At 44.4% G+C, this 13,702-nt stretch overlaps 1 protein-coding gene across 1 annotated transcript in view; it reads left to right on the plus strand.

Moving 5' to 3' along the window:
* nhsa (Nance-Horan syndrome a (congenital cataracts and dental anomalies)) overlaps nucleotides 1–11,809 on the plus strand; it is a gene marked incomplete at both ends in the record, with an annotated part of 56,547 nt that extends 44,738 nt beyond the window's left edge. Inside the window, 8 exons of the mRNA XM_079997508.1 lie at nucleotides 1,692–1,844; nucleotides 2,733–2,866; nucleotides 4,157–4,219; nucleotides 5,967–6,159; nucleotides 7,332–7,463; nucleotides 7,939–10,821; nucleotides 10,973–11,093; nucleotides 11,185–11,809. Of these exons, the coding sequence (XP_079853634.1) occupies nucleotides 1,692–1,844; nucleotides 2,733–2,866; nucleotides 4,157–4,219; nucleotides 5,967–6,159; nucleotides 7,332–7,463; nucleotides 7,939–10,821; nucleotides 10,973–11,093; nucleotides 11,185–11,809 (4,304 nt within the window). The remainder of the gene's footprint in view (nucleotides 1–1,691; nucleotides 1,845–2,732; nucleotides 2,867–4,156; nucleotides 4,220–5,966; nucleotides 6,160–7,331; nucleotides 7,464–7,938; nucleotides 10,822–10,972; nucleotides 11,094–11,184) is intronic.
* Nucleotides 11,810–13,702: the final 1,893 nt, after the last annotated feature.

Consider the following 13,702-nt stretch of genomic DNA (forward strand, 5'->3'; position numbering starts at 1 on the left):
GCAATTCGTCATTCTTTCAAATCACCTTTGGACAAAGGTTTGTGTAGTTTGCATGTGCTAAAACACATGCAAACACACTCTTACTCACACACACACACACACACACACACACACACACACACACACACACACACACACACACACACACACACACACACACACACACACACACACACACACACACAACCAATCATTCAGTGACATTTCAGCAAGCAGTAGAAGTGCTCACCCTATGGAGTTCATCCTATAAGATATTTTTCTAGTGTATTTGATTTTTTATTTATTAATAGTAGTAATAGAAGAGTAGAATGCAAATGGTTATGTAACTTCAGGTAGTGGATAACGATATGTTACTATGGTGACTATGGTTACTATGGTAATATATTAAACTTGATTATTTTGTGTCTTATTATATATAAGAATTTGGCAGACTGTTGAATATAATGTGAATATAATGCATAAGCCGGCAGTGACGTGCCGGCAGTGATCTGATTGTGTGTCTCCTCGAGTTTAGGCAGCTCAAGCTTTTGATTGGAGAGTGACTCAAGTTTTCTTTTAACTGCAATGAAAGGCAAAGTTGGGGTCTGTTCAGCTTATTACAATTACAGTTTTAAAGTGTGTTTGTCGAAGAATTAGCACTCACCCTACTCCGCTGAACTGCTCATTTGTAATCATAGACCTTTAGGCAACATTGAGGGAAGATAAACTGTCAGCGCTAGTGTGGATTAAAGTATGAGATAAATTACATTTGAATCATCAACATTTCCTAGCTCTCTGAAATGTTCGTCACATTTACATCAATTTGATACATTTTTGGTTCATTTTTTCTTGGTATCCATACATTTACATTCAGGGCAGCACTGCTGCAGAGTAATATTCCAAATAAACAGGTACAGCTTCCAAATCTGCAGATATAACATATAATGTCTATATTACCACAGCATTTTTATTTACATCCTCCCAAAGACCTGTAAGTAAACTATTATGCTCTTTTTGCGAAAGTCATTCGGTTCATTGCATTCTGCTGACTAAATGAACAGTTCTATGACAGTGGAAATTACTTTTCTGCTTCCATCACGGAGAAGAGCCACTCCTATCAAGATTTGATGTATGCAAGAGAGGTTGTAGCTTCATAGAGATCAGGACCTCGATAGGCCTACTCTAATACTTTTGCCTACTAATGACTAAAACATCAAGGTTGGTGGGTAACGCAGCCTGCCTGGCTGCTGCAGTGAGGAGTTAACATTTAAAAGATAATTCAGTGCATCGTAGGGGTTTTGTTTGGAATCACAGAGCAGATAGTCTCAAGAACCATTCCTGTCTCAAAACATTCCCTCTTCAAGGCCCTACCATCACTTTATGTAATCGGAGAGCTGACTTTCCCCTAAATGCATTCTGAAGAGGTGTGAAAGGAATGAGATTACTCCAGGTAGTGGTCAATGCTTAGAGGCCATGGTATCAGGTTCCATTAATACCCATTGTTTGGCTGGTAGTAATGGTATTGCATTAGAAGGGGGGCTATTGTCCTGTGCATGTTGGTGTATCCGATTATCCCCTATACTTTATTTTCTCAGAGCTTGACACCCGTCTATTGTGTCTCGTCTATTGTATTCCGCTGGAGTGGTCGTTTCTCTTTCCTTCAGCTTTATACAGGATCACGGAAACACTGACGAACTCTCCTCTCTCTATAGCCGTGTCTAACCTGGATGTGGAGAGTAAGCTGACGGGACACTACCAGGCCCCCTGGCACCAGCAGAGGAACATCTTCCACCCTTCCACCCGGCCACCATGCATAGAGGAGCTCCACCGGCACGCCAAGCTAAGCCTTCGGGCCCTGCAGAGAGGTGAGTCGCTCTCGACCAGGAGCCCAGCACCACTCAGCCTCTGTCCCAGTCTCTCTCCAGGAAACTGGGAATTCAGAGGCAATGTCACTCCCTCTTCCTCTCTCTCTCTCTCTCTCTCACTGAAAGCCAAAGTTTATTTTTTTTAACATTGATCAGTCTGTCCAATTGTTTTGCATTTTTTTTTTCAGAAAAATATTTTCTTGTGTTTTTATTCTTTATATCGTGACACAAGGCATTTCTCGGACACGTGTCTCCCACCATAAAGGTCTGCACAATCTATCCTGTCTTGTGTCGTTCTGCTCTCTAGTGGACATAGTGTGTAATTCACCTTATAGAAAGAGTCGGTAGAAACCTTGCCATTTGTGTGTCCTGAATAATGTGTTTTCCTGGTTTCCCCCCATTCTGTGTTTCAGTGAATGTACAAAACTAGTCTTTCCTTTCCACTTGGCCTGTCATGTAGAATTATCATATAATCCCTTGATCACAATCATTTTAGCTGATCACAAGGCCAACAAAACGGTTATGTAAGTATATGTTTTCATCCAAATGTCAAGGTAATTTCAAGACAATCTAAGAAGAAGTGATATTTCCAAAGTTTCCATCATGTGGATTAAGGGAAATTAACTGTCTACCTGTATTATGTTATTCTGATTGGCTCTTCTTCAAAAGGTGAATAGCTATAATTACAACATCATAGGCTTATACTATACTTGACCTTAAATGAACAGTTAATTCATCTCAATTATTTGTCGGATGATTAATTGTCAGCTTAATTTTCACAAATGTGACAGCCCTGGTGTACACTGACATCTTTTGCATCATCGTTTACCTCCCTTCTGCATTACAGTCGGGTGATAATAACTTTTGCATTTTTTTTTCAAATGTCAGATCACCGCCAGAGAAGGTCCTGCAGCAGGGAGAGGAGAGTGACCATCTGCATCTCAGTGGCGCCCCCTATGCCGACATACCCCTCGCCACGCAGCCTGCAAAAAGGCCAGCTGAGGAGCCGGAGTTTGAGCACGGTAAGAGCTGCACTAAAACAATCTAATTTTAGTAAACTTCTGTCAATATGTCAATATATGTGTAATATTAGAATACTTTGTTTAATGGCAGATATCTGAGAGGAACTCAGGGACACAGTCAGTGGAATCACAACAAGAGGTAGATTTATAGGTTTCCTATTACCCGTCCGACCCTCCCTTGTTTCGTTCCCTTGATCATGATCCACTCATTATTTATTTAACACCCTTACATTAAATTATCGGACCATGTTACAGGTAATCCATGGGAATTTTCAGTGCTGTTACCATTTTTTTTATGTTGTTTGTGTGTCCCTTCATCTGTGTTTTTATCAATTTGATCCCATCCATGACATTGGATTCTATGTTAGGATTTCATGTTGTAGAATAGGGCAGAGTGATGATTGGTTGTTTGTTATCAAGATATCGTCACATCTTAATGCCCACATGCGTGGACCAAATTATGGATGATGAGAATTTATGACCTCGGATTTATCACAAGAGGGAATTTTTACAAGAAAAGAAAAACCTTGTGGCTAACCTTGGGAGATATTCTCTGTATAACCATACAGTTTATTGTGATTTTTTAACATGGAATCTTAGATAAATAACTAGAGGTTGTGAGATATCAATACTTTGTGAGTTTCATTGTCTATTTTAAGAAAAGACTCTTGTATATATCGCTCTGCCCGATAGTAAGTGTTTATTTGTGGTGTGTGTTACTTCCTGTCAGTATATTTCTTTTGAAGAACATATTTTGTACACTCGAGTGTGAATAGAGGCCTTGCATGCTGTGTATTCATTTGTTTATATGCTTTGTGTGAATTTAAATCCATATTATTCCTTCCAAGCAGCGAGGCAAATGTGTGAGAGATGCGGCCACACAGATAACACAAACACAGGTAAACAGGGAAAAGCAGAACGGAGCAATTGCTCCCATTGCGCTCTTTTTCATCATCGGTCCTGATATTCTATCTTTATGTTATAATAGGTGAGAAACCCAAGGGGAACGGATCCTAATTCATCTTTCATTTCAGCATCCCGGGAATTGGATTCTAGCCGTTCACCTCTCAGTTCATCCATCGGTTCATTCATTGATGCTTTTCTCGCAGGGGATTCGCTCACAGATGTTTTCCTGTTCAGTTCTTTACGTTCCCGTCCACGTCCCAAGATCTCCTGTCATTAACCTCACCTCGATGTTTGTTTTTTTGTTTGTTTGTTGTTTAAATCCCTGTATTCCTTCATTTGTCATTTATTTTTTGTTGTCCTTTTCTTTTTGGTCTTTTAATGTAGTTTGAACACACCCGCTCCTCTTCCCCTACCGAATGTTGCCACTTTTCTCCCTGGAGCAGAAAGGTATTTGTCCCCCTCCCTGGCTTCTGGCTCCTGTATGTTTCTAACACCTCCAGTCTGGGATCCTCATCTTGTCTTTGTTCTTCTTCTGGAACCTTCCTGGTTTCCATAACGCAACCCCTTTTTATATGCATGAGCCTGACAGACACTCACATAACACGTCCCAACAAGTGGAATTCAGTGCCACCAAAACGCCCTTGATCGAGTGATTCTGGGTTGCACATTAATGGTTTCTGTGGTGGAAAAATGACAAATTAAGCAGTTTTTCACACATAGACACATAAATCAGTTCCAGGCCATACATTTTTTTAGGAGTTAAGCTGAAGGACCGGTAGCAACAGTATGCCTGGAATGTCTGTGTCAGGGCCCCAGTCACAGACTGGGTTTCTGTAATGATAGGGTCCGCCTCGCGAAGCTCATGCCTATGATTACCCATGATCCCTCTGTGCTGTGGTTTCCTCTCAGCACCCATCCCTGAAGTTCCTCCGTATTGCCGATCTGTTGCTGTTTAGCCATCACACTGAAAATGATTTTCACACCAAATCCCCAGTGAAACCTCAACAAATTAGTCCTCAGCATCAGGGCCAAGGCACAAACCCCCAAATTACTTCTCTTTCTTCTCTTTCTTGTGTCGGGTCTTTTCTCATCGTCCTCCGTTCCGTGTCATTCATTCCTCACTTCCTGCCTTCATCCTCTCCGTCCCGTCGCACTCCTAAAAAACCAACACGCCCTCTCTATTCCCAAAACAAATCAGCTGTAAGTGCATTCCCTTTGATTTTTTTTCTTTTGCTAGTTGAGAGAAGTTTCCAAGGAAACCAGCTCCCTTTGTGGCCAGGTTTTTGTCACATGGTTTCATTGGTCTGCTGGGGAACAGAGCACAAAGGCTTTAAATGGGGGTGGGAGTTCGGGGTTTTGGAGGTGGGAACCAGTTGAGCTTGAGAATCCCTCCCAGTTTCACATGTGCCTCTCTGTGAAAATCCAAAGGTAAGCACTCTCTTCCCTAAATGTGTATGTTAGAGGGTAGCTACTTTCTATTCCAAGTTGGAAGCCAGAAACAGTATTTTTTCTTCTTAAATTTGACTTTTTTTGAGTTGTGGAACACTCACGCTGGGAGATGGTGAGTGACTGGAACACTGAAACTGAACCTGTTCTAGAAGGAAACGCCAAACTGAAGAGCCTTCTTCCAGATTCCGCAGGGAAGCCTCATTATCTAGAGTCACACCGTCGCTGTACATCATCAGACCATGACCTCAGTGCCTTGTGACTTCGAATTAGTATTTACAGCAAATTTTGTCACGTTGTTGGTCAATGCTTATTTAGACACTTTTTGGTCAGACCGCAAAAGGCGATGAAAAAACTAATTCCCCGGCTGTCGAGGTACTTTCCTGTTTCGCAATTCGTTCCGATTTTTTTTTTTTTTTTCAATCTTTTCATTCATTTCATTCTCTTGCATGGAGTTCACAATGCATGACTCTCCAAGTTCCAAAAGGCATGCTTCATATTATTTTAAGGACGTGTCATTTGTAATCCACTAAACTGCTCAAACTCAGTTCTCTGAATGGCATGTGTATTGATTTACATTTAATTGGACGAGGTTTCAGTGTGATAAAGGTAACATAACGTTCCGAATACCAATTCACACATCCACCTCAGAAGCTGAGTTCAGAGCTGAGTCATTAACTCTTAAATGCCGTTTTCATTTGCCATTTCAGGATAATGACGTGCTCATTTAAATATCCGTGTGTTCCAGGCTGTTTCCCCCGACCCCGAAGCCGAGCAGGTGTCGCTGGGACACCGGTCCCGGCTTCCCATCCCTAACATCCCCTCCACTCTGGACAAGCAGACTAACTGGTCCAAAGCCCTGCCGCTCCCGACGCCAGAAGAGAGAATGAAAAGCGATTCTCGAGTCATCAACTCATGCGTCATCCCTATTAATGTCACTGGTAAATTTCTAGAACCATTCACCAATATATTTACTCAGGAGGAATGGAAAAAAAGTTCAATACAATTCGCTATGACTTCAGAAAGAAATATTGCGTTAGGTTAGATAGAGTACAGTTAATACAAGTTTAAAAGGTCAATTGTAAAATGAACTGTAGGGTTCATTAAAACAGCATTGTGTATGTATATAGATTTCCCTACATTTAATTAGAAATATAGGAAACCCTTTCTCACAGTGCACACAGCACCCACTCCCTGGGATGGGTTTTGGCAGGCTTCATTACCAATTTACATTCGCTGTAGAGTCTTAGTTCCCTTTGGGCACAGATGACTTTTGCTTTTTTTTTTCCACATTTTTCATTCATTGTTTATCCAGAGACTCAATTATAGAGCCTTCTAGTCAACGGACGGCGCCTGATACGTATAATGTAACAGTGTTACACAGTGTGTGAAATTGTCCTGGACAATTCCCATGGAAAGTGCAAGTCATGTTTTTTTGCCCTATTAACTTCCTGATGGTTAGACGCTTTGTATGTGGCTGCGATGGCAAAGGGACAAGACGCTGTGACATGAATGCCAATTAGTTCCATCAGAACGGTGAAAGGCCTGCCCGTTTTTTATTTACTCTCACTCACACTTAGTCAAAGGAGAGCTGTACACCAACACTGGCTAAGTCAGGGACAGTGGAGGAGAAACTGCACATTGTAAGCAAAGTGCAGTTATCACCGTGGAGCTGAAAAGCCGGCCTCCATACAACAACAACAGTCATGATAAGCACGGTGAGGGGGAAGCATCACGGCGAGGTAGCACAAGCTCAAATAGAGACCTCATTAGAACGGGGAGGGGAGAGGTAAGAAAACACAATGCTTCCATAATGTTAACTCATCAGCATGCATGAGGCTTTACTGAGTCATCAGAGTTTCATCCATTCATTGCAGGTCAAGTGTCATTTTGTTTACAATTTGATGATTTCTTTCTTTGATGAATTCTGTATTTATAGAAATGTATAAGAAGCGCCTAAAGGATCTTCTTTTCAGCACATTTTGATTGAAAGCATTTGAATGTGTTTCTTTAAAACACTGTTGGGTGCAGATTTGCCTAAAACTGTGTGAAAATGATGGTGGTCTTTTGGCCAAACAAAGATTCCTCAGATGTGCTGTCTCCTCCTCGGCAGGGGTCGGCTTTGACAGAGATGCTAGTGTGCGCTGCTCGCTGGTTCACTCGCAGTCTGTACTTCAGAGGAGGAGGAAGCTGAGAAGGCGCAAAACCGTCACCGGTATTCCCCGGCAGCTGCAGCAACAACTAGGTACGTCAACCTTTTTTGTACAAAAACTAAAAAGTGCCAGTGGTGTACACGCTTAATTTCAGTGCCGAGGCCGTCAGACCGGAAGTAAAAAGGAGGAGAGGAGGACACTGTGGCTGTGCACTCTATTAGCCTACATGTAGTTTGTGCAAATATGTTTATATTAAGGGTCTGATACAATAAGTTGAAATTGTATGATAAATTATTTTGTGTGATTATAAATACAGACCAACCTATGGCAAAAGCTAAATAATATGTTAGTCGATAAATTGAAAATATTATGGATACACATTTTAAATGTCATTATTTCTTTCATCTGTTTTTTTTGCCTGTTATAATAGCAACTGCTGCGAGTTTCTCAGCTCTCGTAACTCATCTCATATCAACTCATCCCTACGTTCTTGTAATTGTCTTATTAATTAGTTATCGTCCCTCCAGGAGGAGTAACGCTGTTTTCTAATGTGTCTTTGTTCCCCAGACTCTGATGAGTCTCCTAGTTCTGGGGAACACACAGTGATAGTCCACCCAAGCCCAGACATCACTTCCTGCAGCGACGATCTGACCAGTCGCCTCAGCACCAAGGACTCGGGTTGCCAGACGGAAGAGGTTCTGATCTCGGGAGCCCCTGCCCGGAGGAGGATCCGAGCCCAGAGAGGCCCCGGGGCCGCACTCTGCCTCTCCTACTCCGCAGGAAACATCTCCTCCCTGCCGGACAGCGCTGACAACATGTTCACAGCCTCGGTGGGCGCTCGCCTGCGCTCCCGGAGTCTCCCTCGCGAGGGGGGTCGTCTGATTGACCAGAGCCACAGTGTCAGTGATGAAGACGAGGAAGAGGAGCTGTCCCCATTCGAGACGGAGGACTTCCTGTCCGGACCCGGGGAGCTGATTCTGAAAGACGAGGAGGAGAGCACGGACGACCAGGCCATGCCTGAGCACCAGCGTGGAAGCCTGGTGTACCAGCAGCACGCAGAGAGTCCGGAGCACGGCTGGATGGACCGGGGCAGGTCGCGGTTACCCAGTAAGGCTGACTTGGGGAGCTGTGAGATTTCATCCAGCTCTGACACCTTCAGCAGCCCCATCCACTCAGTCTCTACCACAGGGGCGCTGTCGGGCCAGATGGACCACAAGGACGACCATCAGTCGTCCAGTGGGAACTGGAGTGGCAGCAGCTCCACCTGCCCCTCCCAGACTTCGGAAACCATTCCTCCTGCTGCCTCACCACCGCTCACCGGGTCGTCCCACTGTGACTCTGAACTGTCCTTGAACGCTGCGACCAACACCAACGACGACCCTGTCACATTCCACCTGGATCACTACCAGCTGGAAAGGTTCCAGGCACTCAGGACCCAGCGGGCGGGCTCATTTTCCTCCACAGCCATGGACATTTTAGAGGACACCGGGGTTGGCACCGCTAGCGACAGGGAGTGGAGCTACCCCCACCCAGAGCCCACCTGCCCCCAGGGCTTCAGCCCCGAGCCTAACAGAGAGGCTGAAGGCAGCCTGGGCTGCCCCAGCTTCACCAGTATGGCTACCTGTGAGAGCAGCTACTCCGACAAGCCTCCCTCCGAAAAGGCAGACACGGTTTCACACTATTCTGTAGACACTGAAGGCTACTATACCTCCATGCACTTTGACTGCGGTCTTAAAGGTAGCAAGAGCTTCACTTATAACTATGCAGCCGGCTCTGACTGTTGCCAAGCGGACCTAAGTAGTCACCTTGCGAGACGCTGCCTCTCATTAAGAAAACCAAAGGTGAAGCCATCTCCACCCAAGAGGAGTTCATCCTTAAGGAAAATATGCAGTGAGGGAAACATCCCTGATAAGAAAGAACCAAAGATAACATGCGGACAGCAACTGCCATTGTCTTCCAGGGAGAGGAAGTTGCAGCTGGACTTGGCCGGTTCCCTGGATCACAGGGAGAACGCTTCCCTCATGGGGGAATCCTTGGAGATCTGGGAGGCAGAATGCTCCGTGGAGTTACCGGAATTAGGTGTGTCCACAGATACACACTCCTTTAAGGATGATGGGGTGGTGCAGTCAGACTATGCAGATCTGTGGCTCCTTAATGACCTAAAATCTAACGACACCTACCGATCACTGTCAAACTCCAGCACTGCTACAGGTACAACTGTCATTGAATGCATCAAGTCGCAGGAAAGCTCCGGCTCCCAGACATCACAGTCGGACTCCAGGGCCACCACTCCCTCGCTTCCATCGGTAGAGGGAGAGTTCAAGCTCGCCTCCCCTGACAAGCTGGCAGGCCTGGCATCCCCTTCCAGTGGCTACTCCAGTCAATCGGAGACCCCTACATCCACATTCCCTTCTGCTTTTTTCCCCAGCCCGCTGTCGCCCACCAGTGGCAAGAGGAAGCCCAAAGTTCCAGAGAGAAAGTCCTCCCTCGTCTCGCTGCAGTCTGTGTCTTCCAGGGATGGAGGCTCCCTTTCCAAGAGAGACTTGGAGCTGCCGGTCATCCCTCCCTCCCACCTCGACCTAAGTGCCCTTCAGAATGTTGGCAACAGGCCTTCAGCTCACAGGAACCAGATGCAAATTCTCAAACAAAACAAGCGGAAGGCTTTGGTGCCAGTTTCAGCCCAGCCTCTGCTGCCCAGTAACTCAGAGCCGCCCCGCTTCCATGTCATGTCAATCACTCCTACAGTGCTGCACTCTGTCCAGCTGAGATCCATCAACAAAGGAAATGAAGATGGTCGAGACAAAACCATCACTGATGCTGTAACAAGACCCAAATGCCCCACTGTGAACATTGTAAGCACACTTTCCAGCAGCAGGTCCTTAGAGCTCAAGAGTCCCCTAGTCTCACTTCATCAGGGCCCCTTTCTGGAGCCCTGTAAAAAACTGTTCGCCGAAAAAGACGGGCCTGCGGGTGACGCCGGAGATGGAGCGAGTCACGGAGATAAAAGTAACAACCTGGAAAGACAGTCTCCAGCTCATGCAGAAAGTATGGCAGCATTCCTCCTCCAATCAGGGCAGGCGTCAGAGCAGGAACAGCTCTGTACTTATGTCACCGATTTGAAGACTCGCCAGGAGGGTGAGACGGCAAATCCCCTTGCTCTCGGGAGAGGCGGCTTTGGGCCAGAGCCATTTCCACTCGCAAGAACCGAGCCGCCTGAAGAAGAACCATTATTGTGTCGAACCAAACAATGTTCAGCTTTAAGTCAGCACAATACAGCCAATAGACCTGAGAATCCTAACATGCCTGTTCCCAGCTATCAGTCAGAGACATCACAGCGTTGCAGTGACGGTAGCAAAGATGTAGATCATGAGTCGCCAGGTGTTCCCTCCAGAAGTGCCACGCAAGACAGCAAGGAGTCCAATCCAGAAACTGAAGACTACTTCAGCAAAGGTAAATATATTTTACTCACTTGAGTAAGTGAGTCATAGTGCTGAATCTGTGAAGTGGTGTGTGAAGATATTATGAAATTCACTTCTTAGTAAGGTGGCTAAAAAGAATCCTTTAATACCGTCTTATTAAAATGTTAAACTTCCCTTAACAGAGTCTACATCGAGTGACAGTGCAATGTCACCGATGAACGAGGAAATGAGGACGGATGACGAGGTCTTTCTGTCGCCCTCCAGAGCTCGCACGACTGAGGATCTATTTGCAATGATACATAGGTGTGTATTTAACAGTCTATTTGCCACAAAAAGATCATAATCTTGTTATGTGTATAAAGAGACTTTCGACATAACTGGTCCCACTCCTCAGGTCTAAAAGGAAAGTCTTGGGCAGAAAAGATTCTACTGATCTGAATGCGAGGAACCGCCTGGGTGCCGCGTCCGGAAGCCCCGCCCCCGAAAGTCCGGCCATCTTGCCAAGCTCCACCGTGACCCCGACTCCCCCCGCCACCCCCACCGGCGTCCAAAAAGCCCCCGGACCCATCTACAGGAGTGCCAAAAAGTCCAGCACCTCCAACGAAGAGTTCAAACTGCTGCTGCTGAAAAAGGGCAGCCGCTCCGACACCAGCTATCGCATGTCGGCCACGGAGATCCTCCGGAGCCCAATCGCTCCCAAATCACCCGGGGACGCGCTAGGGGATGGACCCCGGTCTGAGGACTCCCCCTCCCCGGTGCCGCAGCAGTCCCCCTCAGGGTCCGATTCCCCGGCCTCCCCGCTGCCCAGAGCCAACGCCGAAGGCTTCTCCCCGAAGGTCTTCCCCATGTCCACCGCCTACAGACAGGGAAGGTGCCGCATCCCTCCGCCTGCGAACAGCAGCCGCTACGGCGCGCGGGGACGGCTCTACACGGCGCCCATGCAGGCCATCTCCGAAGGTGAAACCGAAAACTCAGACGGAAGCCCCCATGATGACCGCTCGTCAACAGGCTCTACTTAGCTGCAGCTCAAAACCAGGGTTTCAGTGGTTTACAGGGACGAAAAATAGATACGGAAAATACGGTCTAAATTCTCTATTAATGAGCTTGATAATTGTGTTAACCATAACTAAGTACAATGGCAATGGCAGCAGGAGTAAGAGTAACACATTGTTATTGTTATGAGGATATTTGAAACTACACGTGTCCCAAAATATGTAGTGATATCAGGAACACGGAACCAGAGTAGTTATGCACCACATCGCATTCAGTAGAGGAGCATCATCATCATAAATATGGTACGAGCGCAGCTTAATAAGATATAAATAAGATATAAATAAGATAGAGTGCAAGCATTACAATTCAGGCAAACAAACAATATAGTTTTAAAGAAAGAAATACGGTTTGCTAAAATGCTTTATTTCTTATTTGAACTTGATGAAGGAGTTTTTATAGGGATGAGTAATTGACTTTCTATACATAGTTTGAAGTAATTAAATGTGGCCTTTTAAAAAGCAACTAAGGTGTTCACATTCAAGCCATCACATTCAAAATGCATTTTCCCTTTAATAAGAAGTTACTGTTACTATTTCTAAAACTACAAATATTTTGCACTCAGTTTAAGAAACTCTTCTAGAGCTGTGATACTGAATGGATCATTGTGTAGATGTATCTGCCAAAGGTTTGGGGTTTTTAGATTACATTGGTCTAAAGCACATTGCAAGCTTCAGCTTTCACAGTTTATAATAAAACAAAATTCTATTAGCTTAAAATGAAGTTCCAACTATTTTTTTAAGTTCCCTGCCTGTGACTTTTCTAAATTGCTCTTCTGTAAAATATTTCAGGATTTATGAGAAACTATACTGGTTTATCAATAAATTAGCGATTTACCACATGTATTTTGTGAATGTGTGTGCAGTTAAACACACAACAATAATTAGTGTTATAAATACAGTTCTTATTATTTTTAGCCAGAAAATGCGTATTTAACAATTCCATTTATTACGCAAAATGAGAGCTAGCGGAAAATAAACCAATTGCCTAAAACAATTTATTGTTGCTTGATTACAAATTGCAGCTTTGTACTCAGTCCCTTTGTAAGTATGAGACGGAAATGCCAAACGTAAAATATAAAGACATCGTAGAATTGAATCGGTTTGAATCTCCTGAATATGGATGAATAAAATACATTAAAGGGCAGAAATGATCACACCCGACTCAACAATCTGTTGAGAGAGAATGGAGCGAGCGGGTTAAATGCAGCGAATGAAAAAGTTTTAAGTAGGTTTGGAGGAAAAGGAGGAGCAGGAACACGGAGCTGGAAGAGAAGGAGGAAAAAAAAAAAAAAAAAAAAACGATAAAGGTTAATTTTTGGTTTTTGGAGATTGACGTGTTAATGAACCGTTGAAAAAGGCAAGCGGAAAGTGTCTGAGGAGAAGAAGATTTGCCTTTTGTTTCTAGAGAAGTCACGTTCTTTTCAGCGTGGGCGTTGTAAACGTAGGTCATTCGAAGTCTTGTCGGAAGTGGAAAAAGTAACGTGGACGTGAGCGGCGACGCGGCCGTACCAGCTGTGAGGCTTTTTTCGCCTTTGGGAGCCTTAGCTGTTCCACTTGTTTCTGTCACACAATGTTTTTCTATCCAATGACATCAAATTATTATTTTTTTCCTCCTCATCGAAAACCAACCCGACATGTCTCAATATGGTCTGTGTACAATCTAGATGTATTTATCTTTTTTACTCAATACAAAGTCAACTCTTTCGCTTTCATTTGGCTTTCATGTACGTAGTCAACCCACGTGTAGGATCTTCTGATGAAAATATAAGATGAAGTAAATGTATTTTTGACAACGTATTTTCTTCAGAGACTTATTTTGAATAATAATAATAATAATAATAATAATAATAATAAGATGTA

The sequence above is a fragment of the Zeus faber genome (assembly GCF_960531495.2).
Source record: "Zeus faber genome assembly, chromosome: 1".
Classification (NCBI taxonomy): domain Eukaryota; kingdom Metazoa; phylum Chordata; class Actinopteri; order Zeiformes; family Zeidae; genus Zeus; species Zeus faber.